A 21,340-nucleotide genomic window follows, 5' to 3' on the forward strand; every position below is an offset into this window, starting at 1 on the left:
AAACATAAGACAGCTTTGGCCACCAAGCCAGGCATCAAGCTAGGATGAACAAAGGACTGCCATCTGCTCTACTTGTAACCAACAATGAGGTGTCCCTTTGCCCATTGCCAGGGGATGCTACATGCTTTTTTTTTTTTTTTTAAATTCTAACAGCTTGGTTTTAGAGTATATGTGCAGAGAATCATCATTAATTTTTTTGTTGGTTGCTTAGAGTGTTTTGTTTTTATTTTTGTTGTTGTATTTGTTCTATGTGTAAGAGCACTTTATAGATTATAGTTTTAACTTTTCTTTTTAACTTAATTGTTAATAAGGGCAGTGTTGTGTATTAGATTTTTTTCACTCTATGCATTCATTGGAGATTATTGAAAGAGTGTTGGTTGCAGTAGAACTACTTAGGTTTATTTTGGTTTTGTTCTTGGTTTTGAGACACTTTCTTTGTGTACCCTTTGCTGTCTTGGAACTTATTCTGTAGACCAGGCTGGCCTCAAACTCAGAGATCCTGCCTGCCTCTGTCTTCAGGGTGCTGGGATTAAAGCACCACTATGGTTGTCTAGAATTGCTTAGTTTTATTTAACTATATAGGAAGTGAAAGACATTTATTAAATGCCTATTGAAAGACTGTTCTACGTTGGTATTATTCTGTATAATGGAAACACAAAGATAAGCGCTGGGGGAATGCAGCACAGTGGGAGAGCACTTGCCTAGAATGTACAGTATTCTGGATTTGGGCCCTAAGTACTCACCCCACTAAAAAAATTCAAACATGAGTAGAACTGAATGAATTAAAGTTCTTGCCTTCAGGAAATTTAATATATTAGAAAGAAAAATTAGTGTTTTGGGGGGCTGCAGTAATGGCTCAGCAGTTAAGAGCCCTGGCTGCTCTGTAGAGGACCTGTGTTGAATTCCCAGCACCCACATTGCAGCTCACAGTCATCTGTAAATCCAGTTCCAGGGCATCTGATGCTATCTCTGGCCTCCAAGGACACTACACACGGTATACCGACAGTATATATGCATGCCAAATCCATACACACAAAATAATAAAATTTAAAATATAAAAGAACACTATAAGTTGTGTCTGAGATTCTGAGACTATCTACTCTACCCTTAGAATTCTGTCTATATTCAACTCTCAGGTTAGCTGCCTTTTTACTGTTGCATAGTTGGATGCCCTGACCCATTCTGTGACTGGCTTTCCTTGCCTCTGGTTTATATAACTATTATTTATTGTTCTTTTTGTGAGATATTAACTGTAGAACATAAAAAACACATATAATATAGTTTTAAGATAATTACAAACCTAAGTATTTAAGAGCATGTCAACATCTCAGAAACCTGTTCCTGATCTTATGTGTCTTCTTTACTCCAAAGGTGTCCAATTTTTGTGATAATCATGTTTTTGCTTTTCTTTTTGTTTTGTTTTTTGAGACAGGGTTTCTCTTGTAGTCCTGGCTGGCTTTGTAGATCAGGCTGGCCTCGAACTCACAGAGATCTGCCTGCCTCTGCCTCCCAAGTGCTAAGATTAAAGGCGTGTGCCACCATGCCTGGCTGCTTTTCTTTTTTAAACTTTGCATGTTTAATGTAAGTTAGATTTTTTTCTTGAACTTTATATTAAAGGATTCATGTGAATTCCTTTGCCTTGTTTTCAAACATTAGAAACTAATTCATATTATTCAGTATAGTAATGTTTTTTTGTTTCATTTAAAATTTAGGTTAGTATTTGTGGCAAATAAAATAATGCATCTCCCCTCCCCAAGATATTCACATCTGATCCATGAATCCTATAAATAAGTTAGTTACCTTTGGTGACAGAAGGGATTTTGGAGATGTGATTAAATTTAAACCTTTAAAGCCTTTGACAAGGGATCCTTGCCTTTGACTGTCCAGGTGAGTCCAGTGTACTAACAGGGTCTTCATAAAGGGAAAGCGCACATAGAGTATAAGTGGTTGAGTTACCAAGGTGCTCCAGCACAGGCCTGACAATGGAATGGAATCATGAGCCAGAGAGTTCAGGCAGCTTCTAGAAGCTGGAAAGGGGAAGAGTTTTCCCATAGAGCCTCCAGAGGAACATAGCTTTATTTCCACGGTGCAAGTCTGGATTTCTGACACCTAGAACTGTAAGATTATAAATTTTGGTAATTTTTGCAGCTTCATTAGGGCACCAGTAGGAAACTAGTAAGACTGTTTACCATATGAATATGCTAGAATTTATCTGTTCTCCCTGTGCTGGGCATTTAGGCTGTGGATAGCATGATAGTGAATCCTCCCTGTCCATCCTAGTGACCAAGAGTTTCTCTGGGATACATAGCTAAGAGAGGAGTTAGGATGTCACAGAGAAGCACATCTTAAGTCACTTTACAACAGACCTGTGTCTCAAGTGTACCCTCAGTGGGGAACAAGACTCCACACTTGTTACTGTTATGTCTTTGAGCTGAGCATGGTGTGCACACCTATAATCCCAAGGATGCTGAGGAGGAAGGATCACTATGAGTTCAAGGTCAGCCTGAGCTATAAAAAGGTGACTTCAGTGGGAGGGAGGTGAACATGAGAAAAATACATTAATTATGTATGAAAATATAATGAAACTTGTTCAATTAAATGTGCTAATAAAAGGAAACATTTTTTCAAAAAATATTTTTGATGCTATCTGAAATAATGCTTCCATCCTTTATTTTATGAAGGGATACTCATTTCCTTCAGGAGAAAACTGGAAAGTAATTTAAACTTTTTCAATAGTAGATGTTGGTTTGCTTCTATTCTCTCTCTCTCTCTCTCTCTCTCTCTCTCTCTCTCTCTCTCTCTCTCTCTCTCTCTCTCTCTCTGTTTCTTTTAGATAGGCTCTCAATGTGTAGCACTGGTTGGCCTGGAACTTTTTTTTTAACTTAGTTATTTTTATTCAGATTACATCCCACTTGTATCTTCCCAGTCCCCCTCCCTCCCTCTTTCACGCTAATCCCTTCCCCTAACCCTGTGAGAGAAAGGGACCTCCTCCTCCACCATATGATCACAGCCTATCAGGTCTCCTCCTGGTGCCCTGCTTCCCCTTCCTCTGAGTGCCACCAGGCCTCCCCACCAAGAAGTGGTCTGGGGCACCAGAGTTCATGTCAGAGGCAGTCCCCACTCTCCACACAACTGTGGAGAGTGTTCTATCTGTTGACTAGATCTGAATAGGGGTCTAGGTTTAGTGCATCCCCTGTTTGTGGTTGGTACAGTAGTTTGTCCAGCTCCGGCTGGCCTGGAACTTACAGAGATCCACCTGCCTCTGCCTCTTGAATGCTGGGACCATAGGTGTATGCCATCATACCTGGCTTTATTTTCTTTTGATCACATAGAGCCGTGTAAGTGCTATAATTCAAGTTGTAAGCATAGGGTAAAACAATAATTTTCTTGTGATAAAAACATTTTCATAGGATTTGATAAGTAGTAGTTATTTTAATAGGGTTTGGTTTTTGGCCCTCCATGCAAACACAGTTGGTTCTTTTTATTAGCAGTCAATCAATACAGAAACTGTTTTGTAACATTGTGTTTGTGAATGGGACTCTGACTGTTCCTGTAAGCTAAGAAACTTGAAAAATGACATATTACATGTGACTATTTATTGAGCCAGTGTGTCGGGTTCTGTTAGAAGTAAACACTTTACATACCATTAGCACTTTAAATCCTCAGACGCCATTGTTAGCCTTTTAAAGGCCAGTTTGCAGAGCACACTGTGAGGGCACAGTGATCTCAGCAGTAATGGAAAAACAACCTACTTCTTTTTTCAGTAGATAAGAAAACAAGACACAGAGAAGTAATCCCAACAATCTAGGTGGTTCAACCATAACCTATTGCATAGTTAGAATACAGTAGATTCACTGCAGTGTTATGTTCATATCTCAAATAAAAACCTTGTATTAGTTCCTTTTCTTGTTCTGTGACTACCTGACGTTGCCAGTGTTTACTTACTGGCTCCCGTAGCCTTTTGTGGTGGAGTGCTTCGCCCACGGGGAGGGGCACTATAAGTAGGCCTAGCGCTGTGGAGGAGAGCTTTGAGGTCTTCCAAGCTCACGTCCGGCCAGTGAGCCAGTCTGCTACTGCCCATGGGTCCAGATGTAGAACTCTCAGCTTTCCTGGCACCATGTCTGCCTGCATGTCACCATGTTTCTCACCATCATGATAATGGACTAAACGTGAAACCGTAAGGCAGCTCAATGAAATGTTTTCCTTTTTAAGGGTTGCCATGGTCATAGTGTCTCTTCACAGCAATAGAAACCCTAGCTAAGATGCTTACTAATTTGCTGTTTTTCCCTCAGTCATAAGCTATCTGGCAAAGGTTTCAAATGATTTTTTAAACCACATGTTCTTTTACATTTACAAGTTGATCTTCATTTAGCATGTTCTGTCCATATTTTGATCTTCTTTGGGTCTGTTTTGTCAACACGTCCAGATTTAGTGTTACTGTTAGAATTTATTACCATGAGATTTACTCACTATTTTAGGTCATTAAGACTATTGCCAGAGCTGGAGGTGGTGATGCATGCCTTTAATCCCAGCATTCAGGAAGCAGAGGCTGGTGGATCTCTGAGCTCTAGGACAGCCTGGTCTACAGAGCCAGTTCCAAGGCAGCCAGGGCTATATAGAGGGACCCTGTCTCAAAATATAAAGCAAAACCAAAGGATACTGCCAGGAAGGAACAATAATTCTCTTGAAGAAAATATTATTGCTCTGACTTATTTTTATGGTATTAGTCTTACAAAAAAAAGTGAGTACAACATAGTTATTAACAGACTTGTGCAGCTGGGTGTGGTGGCACACCTGTAATTCCAGCACTTGGGAGGCAGAGGCAGGTGGATCGCTGAGTTCCAGTCAGAGCTACACATAGAAACCCTGTCTTGGAAAAAAAACAAAACACAACAAATAAGTTTTTCAGATATCTGTGATGTAGAACTGAAAAGGAGTCATGGGCTTTGAGAAACTGTGGCCTCATACACTGAAGCCTGGTATACTGTTACTTATTGCAGGAGCTAGTCTGACTTTGTACTCCAGACCGCCTTCAAGAGCCTCCTGTCTCAGCTTTCGAATGTATGCCACTGTGCCCAACAAACTTAGTGGTTTGTTTGTTCGCTTGTTTGCCTTTTTTCCTGTTTTTTTGAGACAAAGTTTCTCTGTATACCCCTGGCTGTCCTGGAACTTGCTCTGTAGATCAGGCTTAAACTCACAAAGATCCACCTGCCTCTGCCTCCCGAGTGTTGGGGTTAAAGGCATGTGCACCACCACCTGGCAAGACTTGGTGCTTTTAAGCATTTATCTCACAGTGTCTGTGGGTCAGTATTTTGAGTATAATCCAAACTTTTATCAGGGTGGGTTACAGGTGGAGCAGGCTGCAGCCAACCTGGAGTGAAACAAGGGAGGGATTCACGCTTGTTCTGATGGTGCTAGAAGGTGTTCTTTCTTGTGAGTAGTTAGGCTCCCGGGACAGTTTCTTGCTAGCTTCTGATACGTGTTATTTTTAGGATTGTGTAATATTCTAACAGAAGCTGCTTTCGTTCTATGGCAGGCAGTCCTTTCCATGGGGTCACAGGGCAGATGCTTCAGGGTAGCAGGCAAACAGAGAGAAAGGACATTTCTTTTGCTGTGTTCTTTTCATTAGAGGCAAGAAGCTAGATCTAGCTCTGTCCTCAAGGGAGGGAAATGATCAATAGCAGGAGATAGAGATAATTCAGAGATATTTTAGAAGTACCTTCACTGCTAGGTGGAAGTGGAGGTGGCAGAGGGGCAGAGGCAGAGGCAGGTGGATGTCCAGGTTCAAGGCCAGCCTGGAGTACAGAGTGAGTTCCAGAACAGCCAAGGCTACAGAGGGAAAAACCTTGTCTTGGAAAAAAAAAAAAGTAAATTATGGGGATTATGGGTATGTACCACTGCTCTCCACTTAAACTTTATTTGTTGTGGTGGTAAAATATACATAGTATTTGCCTACTTAAGCATTTTGAAGTAAACAATTTAGTGTTAAGTATGTTTATTTAACTTTTTACCTCAAACTGGATCTTTTTCCCCCCTCAGAATTGTAAAACCAGTAAGATCAAGTGCCTATTGAAAGAGACTCACTCTTGGCTAAGAAGAGAAGTAGGAAATAGGTTGGTATTATTTACACTTAGGAATGAGAGGGATTGCAAGAAACTGATTTTAATTTTTTAAAGATACGTTTGTTTATTTGTGTGTGTGTGTGTGTGTGTGTGTGTGTGTGTGTGAGAGAGAGAGAGAGAGAGAGAGAGAGAGAGAGAGAGAGAGAGAGGAACACACATCCACTGAGGACAACTTGAAGGAGTCAGTTTTCTCATTCCACCATGTGGGGCCCAGGAATTTAAGCCATTAGGCTTGACAGTAACTGCAGAGCCATCTTGCCCGCTCAAAGGTCAAGTCTGTTTATTGTCTTTGACCAGATGTCTTTTGGGAAAACCTATATGGTCTTCATTATCTTCAAGTTCTTTTTACTTTTGTTTCCTTTATCTGAGTCCAGAAGAGGGTGTTAGATCCCCTGGAGCTGATTACAGATAATTGTTAGCTGCCATTCCGGTGCTAGGAAACACACAGACACACACACACACACACACACAGACACACACACACACACACACACACACAGACACACACACACAGACACACACACACACACACACACACACACACACACCCCAGGGTAGCCTTGAACTTGATATGTAGCTGAGGGGGTTTCCTTAGTGTTGTCTTGGTGGAGTTGAATAGCTATGACAAAATACATGGCCGTGAAGGCTCAATTATCTGTTTTCTGGCCCTTTACTGAAAAAAATTTTGCCTCCTGTTGTGAAGAATCATTTCATTGCTTTTTGGCTTAAGTTTCACTCCTCCTCCTCCTCCTCCTCCTCCTCCTCCTCCTCCTCCTCCTCCTCCTCCTTTTCTTCTTCTTCTTCTTCTTCTTCTTCTTCTTCTTCTTCTTCTTCTTCTTCTCTCTCTCTCTCTCTCTCTCTCTCTCTCTCTCTCTCTCTCTCTCTCTCTCTCTAAAGAAAAGCAGTTAGTTTAATGTACTCAACATTTATCTTCTTTTACACAAAGGCAGCATACCATAAACCATTTTTCCCCCTCTTAATAGTATTTGGATTAAGAAGCCTACTTGCCTCTCAAGCACAGGATCCTTGTCTGATACCTAGAATCTGCAATAAAAGTGCAGGGTGTGCTGGTTCTTTGCTTCAACCTCACTGCTGGGGAGGCAGAAGCCAGGATATCTGGGGCCTGTTGAGCCATGGAGGAGTGTTGCTTACAGCTTGCTCCTCACGACTTTCTCAGCCTGCTTTCTTACAGAACCCAGGACCATCAGCTCAGGGTTGGCACCACCCACAATAGCCCCCCAATCACTAATTAAGATAATGCCCAACAGGCTTGCTGGATCTTATGGAGGTGGTTTCTCAGTTGAGGCTTTCCTCTTTGATGACTACAGCTTGTGTCAGGTTGACCTAACACTAGCCAGAACACCAAGGATGACATCCAAGGTTGTTTTCTGGCCTCCACATATGCAACATGTTAAAAAGTCACTCTGCGGTTTTTCTCTTATTCATGAAATAGGTTACAGCTTCCATCTCTATTAGGCTGCATGTTTTGCTCTTTATTTTTCACAGGTATACTATTACTTTACTGTTTTTCTATTTAAAAAATATTTATTTATTTATTTATTATGTATACAGTGTTCTGCCTGCTTGTACACCTGCAGACCTGCAAGAGAGCATCAGATCACATTATAGATGATTGTGAGCCACCATGTGGTTGCTGGGAATTGAACTCAGGACCTTTGGAAGAGCAGGCGGTGCTCTTAACCACTGAGCCATTTCTCCAGCCCTGTTTTTCTCTTTTTTTTAAAAAAACGATATCATCATATAGTGCTTTATCACAGTCTTTTTCAGCCTACATAATTAATTCCATGCATTTGAAGTGCACTTTATAAGATTTAAGTGAGATTTCAACAGGTAAAGGTGCTAGCTGCCAATCCTGACAACTTCAGTTCAGTGACTAGAACCCAAAAAGAACAGAACTGACTCTAACAAATTGTCCTCTGAGTTTTATACTTGCTTGTTCCCATGTACCAGTATACACACACACACACACACACACACACACACACACACACACGGAAAAAAATGAATGAATGTAGTAAAATATTAACTGTTATTAGCTCTAGCTGGGCGGTGGTGGCGCAGGCCTTTAATCCCAGCACTCAGGAGGCACAGGCCAGTGGGTCTCTGTGAGTTCCAGGCCAGCCTGGTCTACATAGCGAGTCCAGGACAGCCAAGGCTACACAGAGAAACCCTGTCTCTAAAAAACAAAAACCAAAACAAAACAAAATATTATTAGCTCTAATGATATTAAATTGTATGCTAAACCTATTAAACTCTAAGCTATTGCCAGGTCTGGTACCCGATGCTGTGATACATACAGTTAATTGGGAAGCTGAACAGGAGAACCACAAGTTCAAATTTTCATCTTGGGTTACAGAGTGAGTTCAACACCAGCCTGAACAACTTGGATTCTGTCTTAAAATATACAAAAATATAAAAAATATAAAATATAAAAAGCATAAGGCTGGGCGTGGTGGTGCACACCTATAATCCCAGATCTTGGAAGGCAGAGAGGCAGGTGGATCGCTGTAAATTCAAGGCCAGCCTGGTCTACAAAGGGAGTCCAGAACAGCCAAGGCTACACAGAGAAGCCCTGTCTTGAAAAACAAAACAAAGGCTAAGCATATAGACAAATCAATATAGCTTAAGGGTAAGCTCTTGCCTAACATGCACAGGGCCCTAGGTTCAAAATTGTAAAGTATTATAAATTGGCTACCATGTCTTTTTATCTGGCAGTGTTTATACCCAAAGTACTGGTCCATCTGGGTCAACTACCATTGACCCTCATGCTTACCCTGCTATTTCAGTTACTGTAAATATATGCACTATGTCTTTGTGACGGCTGGTCATTTGTACTGGAAAGATCATATGTGTTGGGGCTGGAGAGATGGCTCAGAGGTTAAGAGCACTGGCTGCTCTATAATGTAATGCAGAGCACTGCATACATAATAAATAAATAAATAAATAAATAAATAAATAAGATCATGTGTGTTACATAGTGTTTGGAATGTAGTTGTAGGGGGTCCCCTTCTGAGGAAGCAACATAATAACAGAATCAGTAGGCTTCTTGAAGCTAGGATGTCATTTGTGTTAATTAGCTCTGTTGATGCTCTTTCCTTTGTTTTAGGTTAAATGGAAACCACCCTTGGCAGCTAGATGCCTGTGTAGCTGTTTTACCACATCAGTATTTTGCAATGAGTGGGGGAGGAGAGCAGCCAGATATCCTCAGTGTTGGAATCTTGGTCAAAGAACGATGGAAAGTGGTGAGTACAGAGTGAAGAAAGGAAGGGGGCGGGGCAGAAGGGAAACAAGCATATAGAGTACCAGGTTTTGATATTCAGATTAAAAAGCGTCATTTTAAAGGAATAATACCTACATTGCTTTTATGCCTAAAGCAGGTAGTTTGACTTTTATTGCTATGATTATTTTGTTCATGCTCTGATTCTTAGGATTGCTTCATAAGTTTCAATTTTTCCTGACTTCATATAGCTAATATTATAAATAAAAGTATATTTGAGGAAAGATTAAATTAAAAAGTTTGAAAGTACAGTGAACTGCCTTTTTTTTTCTTCTACAACACTAATAAGAATACTTCTAAGTGTACATAAAAACACAGAGGTATGGCAGTGCCATGTACTGAGACTCAAGCTAAACAGTTTCTGGTTAGGATGTTTAATCTTGTTTTCCCTCCCAGAGTATTTTGAATTGTTCTTACATCAGTATATGTCTTTAAAAATAATGACTTACCAAAAGCTGAGGGCTCATGTCTCCCCACACCCCACCCCACCCCCAGACAGGGTTCTCTGGGTAGCCTTAGCTATCCTGAACTTGCTTTGTAGACCAGGCTGGCCTTGAACTCACAACAATCTGCCTGTCTCTGACTCCTGGATTGCTGGGAATAAAGGTGTTTGCCACCATGCCCAGCTGAGGGCTCATGTCTTAGAAGCAGGAGGCAGAGAGAGCACACTGGAAATGATGGGATCCCTTTGAAGCCTCAAAGCCTGCCCCTGTGGCACACCTCCTCCAACAAGGCCATACTTAATAATCCTTACCAAATATTTACGTGAACTGGAGATCAGGTATTCAAATACATGAGCCTATGGGAGCTGTTCTCATTCAAGCCACCACAGGTTCTATTAGGCTTTTAATTTTGTTTTGTTTTATGTCAGTGTTTGCTTTTTTGAAATAAGATCTCACTGTGTAGCCCAGATGGCTTTCAGCTCCATCCTGCTATCTCAGCTTCAGCCTTCCAAACACTGGAGTATGCACTGGCATCCTAACAGTCCTCTAGTGCTGGGGGTATAACCCAAAGCTTCACACTGGCTAGGCAAGCATTCCTTCACTGAGATATTTCTGCCTCTCCCCCTATAGTCTTTTAATGGCTTCCTTGTTCTAGAGCTGGAATATATCCTCTGACAGATACTTATTTAAAGGACCTATTTTTTGTTTTGAATAATTATGCCTTTATTGTTATTCAGTCTTTTGTCAACTAAAGTTTTGTTACATGTTTTAACTTTTCTTTGAATCTATTACTAGGATAGACTTTTTTTTTCTGGTTTTTCAAGACAGAGTCTCTCTGGGTAGCCTTGGCTGTCCTAGACTCACTTTGTAGACCAAGCTGGCCTTGAACTCACAGTGATCCACTTGCCTCTGCCTCCTGATTGCTGGGATTAAAGGCGTGCACTACCACACCCGACAAGGATAGACATTCATTAAGGGGAAAAAAAAACCTTTTTATTACATTTTATTTATTTGTGTGTATGTGTAGGGGGGCAGTGCCACAGTGCGCCTGTGGAGGTTCAGAGGACATCTTGTGGGAGTCGGTTCTCTCCTTCCATGTGGATTCCAGGGTTACAGATCCTTAGGCTTAGAGCAGGTGCCTTTACCCAGTAACCATCTCACTGGCCCCATAGCAACTTTTTTTGTAATGCTGGAGTTTGAACCCAGCTCTTCATTACATGGAAAGTACATATTCTAACACCGAGTTACATTCATTGTCACCCTTCTTTTTTTTTAAATAAAAATTTCTTTTCTATATTACTGACTAGCTAGATCAGTAGACTTTGAAATTTTTCTTGCCTCAATATAAGAATCATGTCGTTATCATGCCGGAAGATTCCACAGTTGGTAATTGTTTGTAGGTATATCATTTTTATGAAAGCAGTGTATTAAGTACCATGATAAGGATTATTATTCAATAAACAAATAAGGTGACAGTTTGGTGAGGTGACACAGGCTAGCAGTATCAGGAGCCTGGGGAAAGAGCATTGTGAGTTCAAAACCAGCCTGAGCCAGGTGTTGTGGTGTACACCTTTAATTCCTAGCATTGAGGAAGCAGAGGCAGGCAGATGTCAGTGAGTTAGAGGCCAACCTGATCTACATCGGGAACTCTAGGATAGCCAGAGCTATGTTGAAAGACCCTGTCTCCAAAAACAAACAAAAAGACCAGCCTTAGCTACATAGTGAGACCCCCCTTTTTTGTGAGACCCTTTCTTAAAACAGCAACAGCAACAACAACAACAACAAAACCCCCCAAGAAAGCCCCCCCCCCCCCAGCACACACACAGAAGATTAGAAATGTAGCTCAAGGGTCTGAGAGATAGTTGAGTGGATAAGGGTGCTTGCCCCCAAGCCTGAGGACCTAGTTCTATTCCTGGGGCTCACATAGTTAGTGGAAGGAGAGAACTCCTGCAGGTTGTCCTTTCATGGCTGGTGCATACACACATGCGCATAAAATAAATAGTTTAGTTTTTTTTTTAAAAGAAAGCAGTAGTACAGTGGTAGAGTGCTTAACATTTGTAAAATTCTGGGTTCACCCCCCTGACACCTTGAAAGCAGGGTAAAAGTGGTGAAGGAATGGTGAGATCTCCTTCGTATGGTTTCCTTGTCCATCCTGGCAATTACAGCTAATATGTTTGTGGAACTTGTCTACCACATTTGCGAGGAGAATGGCATTTTTTGAGAATTCTGCTGCTCCCCCCCCCCCACCCATCAGGGTTTCTCTATGTAACCCTGCCTGTCCTGGAATCACTCTTAGACCAGGCTGGCCTCGAACTTGGAGATCCACCTGCCTCTGCCTCTCGAGTTGGGATTAAAGATGTATACCACCACCGCCTGGCTAGAATTCTTGTTAAAGATGGCATCTTAGGTGCCATACATCTACACATCTACACATATATACACCTCCTACACACACACACACACACACACACACACACACACACCCCATGGAAATTAGGGATGAAATCTGGGTGACTTGGCTTGGCCATTAGCTCTGGCAGGAGAATGTTTGTATATGGTTTCTTTACTCACTGATCAGGTGCCTTGGACTTGTTAACGCCCTCATTTTCTCAGTCTGGTAGTTCATTTTCCAGGGAATCTCCTGTGCCTATGACTTGTGAAGATATGGCCACACGTTATATGTTTGGCTTGCTTTTTTGGAGACGGGAAGTAGAAGCTACCAGGCTGGTTAAAGGCTCTCTTCAGGACAGGTGTATTATCATTGTCCTGCTCTGTTAGCTAAACAGTCACAAGAGTTACTCACATGTAAGGAGGTGGGAAAACAGATCTATGTCTTCAATTTTATTTTAAATTTTTGCCAGTGCTTTGTATATCTGTCCTAGACAAGAAGTCTTCTATCATTGAATTGCATCCCCAGACTTTACTTCTTGACAGGGAGTGCCAAGATCACATTTCCTTGCTCAATATGAAAAGTTTTCTTTCCCTTACATTAAAGAAGGGGAGGATGAAGGACAATGTAGTGAATATCTTTAACGTATGGGTCCTCAGTATACTGTATTATCTGTGAGTTAGTGTTTGTTTCAGAACTAATGTTAGATTGTTTTTAATCTCAACTAATGAAGATATCTTAGGGCTTTGTCGAGATTAAGCAAATTATTGTTCTACTATTGTTCAAATGGTTTCAATAGGAACAGACTAAGGACCCAACATAGATTAAAACTTTTTTTTGTCATTTATTTAAAGTTCTTTGTAATAACCCACCAATCAAAATTACAAAGACATACCCTTAGTACTTATTCTGATTTTTTGTTTGCTTGCTTTGAAGCAGTCTTCAGTTGTCCTGTTTGTCCCTGAATACCTGGGCTTAGGTGATCCTCCCAGCCTCATCTTTGAGAGATGCTTAGTTTTTAAGTTTAAATTAGATTTTATTTAGTGGACAACATACAAAGAATCGCAAGTACGAGCTAGAGCACAGTTCCCTGTAGAGTTCTAGAACCTGGCTCCCTCCCTCCCTCACCCTGTAGCTCCTTACTCCCTTGTCATCACCAAATTTACAGCGACTGTGGCTTGAACATGAAGAGCAAACACTGTAATTAAACTGTAATTATATAGTCAGAACTTTGCTAAGCTTTTCTTTGAAGAAGCCTTCTGTATAGTGTAGCAGGACATTGACAGTGGAAAGCTAAGCAAACATGAAGCTTGATGTGGTGTGCACTCCTGTATTCCTGCCACCTAGGAGGTGCAGACAGGAGTATCAGGAGTTCAAGGTCACTGTTTTGAGGCCAACCTGGATGAAGCTCTAGTTTAAGAAAACAAGTAAACCGGGGAGCTGTCATGGCAGGTTTGCTGAAGAAGACTGCTGGCCTGGTGGGATTGGCTGTGTGCAACACTCCACACAAGAGGCTAACAATAGTGTATACGGAGATTCCTGATATTCTGAAGCACTTCCCTAAACGTGCTGCCTGTAGAAAGTCCACAGAACAGATCACCAGTGGGAAGCTGGACATGGTCAAAGCAGAGCCAGTTGTTAAAAAAAGAGAAGACTCGCTTCGGGGTGGTGAAGTGGAAGGGGTGATTCTTCAGGCTGAAAACGAACTAAGTCTGGCAAGAAAAATGCTGCAATGGAAGCCATGGGAGCCACTGGTGGAAGAGCCTCCTGCTGACCAATGGAAGTGGCCAATATGATCAGTGTCTGATGGTTGACACGAATTAAATGTGCAGTTAAGTTTTCTATTATGCTTAAAAAAAAAAAAAGGAAAGCAAAAACCTCTCAGATGTGATACTGGATACCTTTTTGGCTAGCCTGGTCTACATAGTGAGTCCCCAAACAGCCAACACTACAAAATAAAGACCTTGTCTCCAAACTAACAACAACAACAAAAAACCAACAAAAAAATGTTACTCAACATGACTTAAGAGACAGTGATAATCCAAGATATGGCCTGATAAAATTACTAATTGAAAAGGTAAACAAATAGTTTTCATAGAAGTTTAAGTGGTAAATTGTCCTAAAGGGCTGAGCATGTAGTTCAGTTGTGTGTTTCACAAGGCTGTGGATGTGATCCCCTGCACCACAGGAAGAAAGGGAAGGAGGAATAGAGCATAGATAACAGTCATCAGTGAAAACACCAGTGGAGAAGGAAGTAGGACATGATAGTATCATGAGCCTCTTGGAAGGTTTAGGATTTTGAGCCTAATGTCTTTGGTAATAACTTCCTACATTACATTACAAACATTCTAAATGTTTGCTTATATTATAAGAAGAGATAGTTTCAGGAAGTGGAAGACTGGTTTCTTGCTTCATCTTACTTAAAGTATATCACTCACCCCAGAATTTCAGAGCCTGTTTATGATACTCAAATATTCTGATGTTCTTCAATTAAGTTAACATTTAAGGTGTTGATGAAAGCCCTTAGGTTGATTACAGCTTCTTATTTGAAGTGTAGATGTATAGTAGTGTTCTCAGATATTGTAGAGCCTCTCTTTGCTTGTTGTGGGGGTCCTGTTAGTTCTGTCTCAGAGAAGAGAGTGAAAGGTTGGATGCTGGCTGCTTATTTCATCCTTCCACCTCCCTCTTTACCCTTAGACCATATTGGTTCTATATAAGATTTTAAATAGCAAAAAGATTTCATTGTAGGCAGGCGTGGTGGCTCACACCTTTAATCCCAGCACTTGGGAGGCAGAGGCAGGCGGATCGCTGTGAGTTCGAGGCCAGTCTGGTCTACAAAGTGAGTCCAGGACACCCAGGGCTACACAGAGAAACCCTGTCTCAAAAAACAAAACAAGGGGAGACTTCACTGTTTAAAAAGACTGTAAATGACTGCTTTAGATTGAACTAATCTGACTGTTGAATGGCATCTGTAGGAATTGATTCTTTCAGATACTGTTTTTTTGTGATGATTTTGATGCTAGCTTTAGACTTTTAATAATTATTTATAACTGAAATAATTTCATTACTTTCTGTAGACAAATCTGTAGGAAACAGTGTTGATATTATCTCCTGGCAATTGTTTTCTTCTTGCTGTATAAATGACTTAATAATATTGCAATCGTTTATCATAAAGTAGGGATGGTAAAATTACGTTTTCTGTGTCTAAATGATGAATTGGCTTCCAGTTAGAATCTTTGCATAATTTTGAGTGTGTTCTTGTTTTGTTTTCTGTGCAGTTAAGAAAGATTGGGGGTGGGGGCTTTGGAGAAATTTACGATGCCTTGGACATGCTCACCAGGGAGAATGTGGCACTGAAGGTGGAGTCAGCTCAGCAGCCAAAGCAGGTTCTGAAGATGGAGGTTGCTGTGTTGAAGAAACTACAAGGTAAGCTGCTTTGAATGTCATGAACGTTTTGTAAGAGATAATAATTGTTTTAATCTTTTCTGGTTAAGTTCTCTATACTAAAGGACTATTATTGTGTTAGCTAGGTATAAATATGCTGAGTATGTTGCATTGAAAGCTTTATTATATATAGAAATGTGTGATTCCCAGAGTAATTGGGCTTTTCACAGTAAGGATTAGAGATAATTAAAATCACCCTGTTACTTAAGAAAATGTTCTAAATATGCTATGCTAACATTTACATCTTCCTTTGAACCAATCATAAAACTCTGTAAGACATTTTCTGCACTTACCTCTGTGTGTTAAACATTCTTGAATCACATTATGGAAGCTGTCTTCAGATCATCCACAGGGTGCATTAAAAATGATAAGTAAGGATGTGTGTGTGTTCTCGTTAGCTGTAGTTTCAGCACATAGCTTATCATTTTTGAAGTTTGTCTTACTACTCAGATAGCTATATTTTTACTACAAGGACAAATCTTTTTTTTTCTATTGCCAATCTGATAGTCATATAAAGCCCTGAATGTGTGGCCGGTGTCTTGTCATCCCTGTGATCTGTGTTTGATGGCACACTCTGGTGTTACCAATATCAAAGTCGCAAAGGCTGATGACTGTTGCTCTTTGTCCTAAGATTTCCAGTTGTTAGAGTTTCTCTACTGATTGTTTAGTTGAATTGTAACATAATGCTAATAAAATTACAGATCTTTCAGGTTTTTTCTCATGGCATAGTACATCAGGAGGACCGCAGATCACTTGGTCCCCATTGTCATTTCTAAAAAAACAAAGACTCAGAAAAGGAAAAACAGAGAAAAGGAGTGCTTCTTTATGTTCTCAGTTCCCATCCCCCAGCCTTCTGCCCAGTTGTTCTCAACTCAGTGTAGAAGCCACAGTTACGGGCTGCTGGGACTGCCTCCTCCAGGCTGCACAGAGCCTAGTGAGCTCCTCTACTACTGACTGCGCCCAGAGGGGCATAGATATCAGCAGCCACTTGGCCTGGTCAGTGCCACTTCACCAGTCTCTCTCCTTGGCCCCAGGGCATGGTCCTGTGAGACAGCACACAGTGCTGCAGCTCCCTCAGGAATTCTGGCTACTTTGGCTTTGATTTGTTTAGGATTCCATGTGATAAAGCTTAAAGATTAGTTTAATATGTTTTATGGGTAAAATGATTGCTGGAGCTCATTTTATGAGGAATTGTTGGACATTTGTGCTCTTCATTTTATCATTTAAAAGTTACAGTCTAAAATGTTTTTCTTATGTGCTGATACCCATATGAACCTTATTCCTCAGAACCCCTTACTTTCCACCAATGAGTTGGTTTTTAATTTTCCGGTCTGTATCTCAGTGAGGTCGTCCTTGACACTCCTCTTTTGGCTTCCTAATGCAAGGCTTCTTCACACTTATTCTTCACAGCTTCTTTTTGTTGAGGATGCTCATCATCTGGATCTTTGAGGACATTTTTGTGGACATCTTGCTTTGCTGGTGGCATGATGTGGCACAGAATGACTCCAGTGTGTAAGAATAGTAGAGGCTAGCCTCTTATGAGATTAGTCTCCTATATCCCAGGCTGGCTACACAGAGAGATGCTGTTTCAAAAAGCCAAAACCTCTGGTCCTCCTGTTTCCCACATCCTAAGTGATGGGATTACAGAAGAGTGCCTGCAGACCTGGGTGACCATGGCAAAAAAGAAGCTTCTCTGGCTGGAGCTGTCAGCAGCACTGATCCATAGGCACAGACATAGTTGTTTAGAGGAAACTTGACTGGCATATCGTGTCCATTTAGCATCCATACTAAGGCCTACAGCCTCCATAGCCACAGGCTTTTGACCCAGTTCACAGTACCAGGTGTGAATTCATTCCTGTAGAGGGGGCATTAAATCCAACCTAAAGTGGTTTGTTACTCACATCACACAGTTATTAATGAACGATTATAAAAAGGAACCCTCATAATAACAAACTTGCCACTGTTGCATCAGTGGTCTCATCTTGTCTGACCAGCCAATACTACTGTGCATAGGGTCCACAGCTGAGTGAGACTGTTGATAACAGTTCTCTCCGAGCAGCCTATACAGCTGCTTCTGGCACCATGACTGCTGGTGAGCAGGGAGGAGACTTTCCAGCCCCATTCCAGCTTGATTTCTCTGTCTTGTGCCTAAGGCTAATGATGTCTTCAGCTTTAAGGGCTTGCCATCTTGTTCTAGTGGGCAGCTACCAGTAGTGGCAATAACTTGAGTTTTTGCGGGGTTTTAGGGGCCTCCGTGGTCAGCAACTTGTCAGGAGGAAGCCCATCTCTGGCATTAGGACTTTTGTTTAATGATCCATAGTTTCTGGGAGCATCTTTATCCTTCAACACAGGATAGGCACCTCCATTGAAATTCCTTGAAAGTTTAAAAAAGATTTTAGTTTGTGTGTATGTGAGTGTATGTGAATATTTTATGTGTGTGTGTTAGTTGTCACAGAGGACAGAAGAGGGCAGTGGATCCCCTGGAACTAGAATTGTAAGAAGTTGTAAGCCACCTTATGTCGGCCCTGGGAACTGAATTCTAGTCCGCTGCAAGGACAGCAGGCTCCCAACCATCTTCAGCCTCATTAAGGTGTGCGTGTGCGCATGTGTGTGTGTGTGTGTGTGTGTGCATTTTTTTTTTGTTTTTTGTTTTTCGAGACAGGGTCTCTCTGTGTAGCCTTGGCTGTCCTAGACTCACTTTGTAGATCAAGCTGGCCTCGAACTCACAGCAATCCACCTGCCTCTGCCTCCCGAGTGCTGGGATTAAAGGCGTGCGCCACCACGCCCAGCTGTGTGTGTGCATTTTTATTAGCTCATTAAGAGTCAGATTTCCTTGACTTTTTCATGTATTTCAGTTAACTATCCCCTGCTCTCCTCCCTCATCTCCCTCATCCCCCTACTTAAAGCTTTCTACCCTCAGTATTCCTTTTTTTGTTGTTTTTGTTTTTACTTGTATCACATGCATTTTACTTATTTCTCCCACACATGGAATCTCCCTAACCCTTTTATTGGCCCTTTGCTAATTTTCTGGGTTTTATATGCACTTGGTCTCACATAAATGTGTGTATGTTGAGAAGCTAGGATCCACATATGAGACACACAGCGTTTTCTCTTTTATTTCTGAATCTGAGATACCCCATTCATAAACTATTTTCTGGTTCCATTTATTTGCCTCCAAATTTTGTAATTTTGTTTTTATTTACAGCAGAATATATTCCACTATGTATACATTCGCCATTTTCATTATCGATTCATCACTTGACGGACATGTAGGCTGGTTCCATTTCTTGGTGTTGTAGATGAACAGCAGAAAACAAGGCTATGCAGATGTCTCTCTGGTAGGATATAGCTGTATACCAGGAGTAGCATGGCTGGGTCATAAAGAAGTTCTTATTTTAGTGTGTTGAGAAACTTCTACACCAATGTTCATAGTGCCTGAGTTAGTTTTTATTGACACCTGTAGTGAATAAGAACAATAGTTTGTCTTCCTTACTCACTTTACAACCTTGTCAGCGTTTTTTGCCATTTGTTTTCATGAATGATAGCCATCCCAAAGTAGTTTTAAATTGTATTTCCCTAGTGGCTAAAGATGTTGAACAGTATAAAATATGTGTTGTCCATTTAAAAAATTTTCTTCTTTTGAGAACTCTATTCAGTTCCTTGGTCAGTTTTTTGTTGTTGTTGTTGTTTGTTTGGCTTGGCTTTTTGAAACAGTGTCTCTCTGTGTAGCACTGACTGTCCTGAACTCACTTAATAGACCAGGCTGGCCTCGAACTCACAGACATGCCTCTGCCTCCCAAGTGCTAGGATTAAAGGTGTGCGGCACTTACAACCCGGCTACCGTAGTCTGTTTTTAAATTGTTTTTGTTTTGTTGCTTCGTTCTTGTATATTTGGGGTATTAATCTTCTTTTAAATGCATGTCTAGCAAAGATTTTCTCCCACTCTGTAAGCTGTCTCTTCATTTGATTGACAGTTTCCTTTGTGCAGAAGCTTTCTGCACATGAGGTCCCATTTGTGGATTGTGGACCTTATTTCCTGAGTGGAGTCTTTGCCTGTACTGGCACCTTAAACTGTTGTTCATGCACTTTCAGGCTTTAAGTTTTATGTTGAGGGGCTTGATCCATCTGGAGTTGTTTTTCATGCATGGTGAGAAGAAAGGGCCTAGTTTCATTCTTCCACATGTGGATGTGTGCTTTTCTGAGCATCACATGTTGAAGAGGCTGTCTTTTCTCCAGTGTGTATTTTTGTCAAAAACCAGGTAGTCTTAGCTGTGCGGATTTATACTTAAGTCCTCTATTGTATTCTCTTAATGTATATGTATGTCTGTCTATGCTTTAGTTTGTTTTGGCTAGTATTATGCTGTTACTATTCTCTCTATAGTACAGTTTGAAATCAAGTATGGCGATACTTCCAGTATTAGGGTTTTTGGGGGTGAGGGAAGGGTTGTTTGTTTGGTTTTGGTTTTTTGAGACAGGGTTTCTCTGTATAGCCTTGGCTGTCCTGAACTCACTTTGTAGACCAGGCTGGCCTCGAACTCACAGTGATCCCCCTGCCTCTGCCTCCTAAGTGCTGGGATTAAAGGCGCGCATCACTGCACCCAGCTTCAGTATTAATTTTTTATTGTTAGAATTGATTTGGGTATCTGGATTCACATGTGTTTTCATAATAGATTTTTTTAAAAATTTTGTTTATCGTTTATTTATTTTAAAGACAGAGTCTCAGTATGTGACTCTGACTGGCCTAGAACACAGAGATATGTCTCTTGGCCTTCCAAATGCTAGGGTTAAAGGTATGTGCCAGCACACCTGACAACTGTTTTTCCTTTGTTTTTGAGATTATACACTTCTCCCCTCTCTTTTCACCTTCCAAAGCCTCCCATATACCCCTCATTGTTTTTATATTTTTTTCAAATTCGTTGCCTCTTTTTTTATTTTTTGCTACATGTATATATGTATATGTTTCAAATATATTTTAAAATATATTGCTCAGTCTGTATAATGTTATTCATATGTGTTGTCCGGGCTGAGCATTTGGTCTTGGACAGCCAATTGATGTCTTCTTCCCTGGAGAAGACTTATTCCTCACACTCTGGCATTCCTTAGCTGCCTGTAGTTCTTTGTGTCTCCCCCTGCTCCCCTCAATGTCTTTAATATGCTTATTGTTGTACTTGTTCAACTCATGTAGGCAGTCAAGTTAGTGAGACTTTATGGGTGTAGCTTCTGGCATTACTAGGAGACACAGTGCCATAGCAAGATCCTGTGGTTCTTAGACTCTTTCTGCCCCCTCTTCCGTAATGTTCTCTGAGCTTAAGTACAGGAGTGTTTTGTAGATGTACTAATTGGGAATGGGCTTCATAACTCTGAATTTTGATTGGTTGTTGTTTTCTGTAATGGTCTCTGTATGTTGCAAAGAGAAGTTTCCGTGTTAAAGGGCTGACAATAAATTTTAAGAACGGTTGTTTTTTTGTTTTTTTGTTTTTCCTGTTTCTCTAAAGAAAGTCACTGGGACTTTGATGGGGATTACTTTAATCTGTAGATTGCTTTTGGTAAGGCATCCATTTTCAGAATATTGGTTCTTGAAATCTATGAGTATGATAGGTCCTTTCATCTTTTGTTTTCCTCAATTCTTTCTTCAGCGTTTTGC

The 21,340-nt window shown here is 40.9% G+C and overlaps 2 protein-coding genes across 11 annotated transcripts in view; both read left to right on the forward strand.

The window, feature by feature from the left end:
• Nucleotides 1–21,340, forward strand: part of TTBK2 (tau tubulin kinase 2) — a 123,925-nt gene that overhangs the window by 17,016 nt on the left and 85,569 nt on the right. For 5 of the 10 annotated variants that reach the window (XR_014778116.1, XM_084776290.1, XM_084776297.1 and 2 more), the window contains exons 2-4: nucleotides 6,040–6,113; nucleotides 9,250–9,385; nucleotides 15,531–15,678. Coding sequence is in view for 8 of the 10 variants with exons in the window: in XM_084776290.1 (XP_084632416.1) it covers nucleotides 6,040–6,113; nucleotides 9,250–9,385; nucleotides 15,531–15,678 (358 nt within the window). In the remaining 2 variants the exon portion in view is untranslated. Of the gene's footprint in view, nucleotides 1–2,098; nucleotides 2,118–2,381; nucleotides 2,498–6,039; nucleotides 6,114–9,249; nucleotides 9,386–15,530; nucleotides 15,679–21,340 lie in introns of those variants that run through there. The other 5 variants (XM_084776295.1, XM_084776293.1, XM_084776291.1 and 2 more) reach the window with 4 other exon arrangements.
• On the forward strand, nucleotides 9,755–14,129 carry LOC311594110 (NADH dehydrogenase [ubiquinone] 1 alpha subcomplex subunit 5-like). The gene has a single exon (XM_084775535.1). It carries the CDS (start codon nucleotides 13,698–13,700, stop codon nucleotides 14,046–14,048), a length of 351 nt encoding a protein of 116 aa, XP_084631661.1. The 5' UTR covers nucleotides 9,755–13,697; the 3' UTR covers nucleotides 14,049–14,129.

Source organism: Acomys minous (assembly GCF_964271855.1).
Source record: "Acomys minous genome assembly, chromosome: 3".
Classification (NCBI taxonomy): domain Eukaryota; kingdom Metazoa; phylum Chordata; class Mammalia; order Rodentia; family Muridae; genus Acomys; species Acomys minous.

Coding starts and splice junctions, on each gene's coding strand:
- LOC311594110 (XM_084775535.1), top strand. CDS start 13,698: ATGGCAGGTTTGCTGAAGAAGACTGCTGGCCTGGTGGGATTGGCTGTG.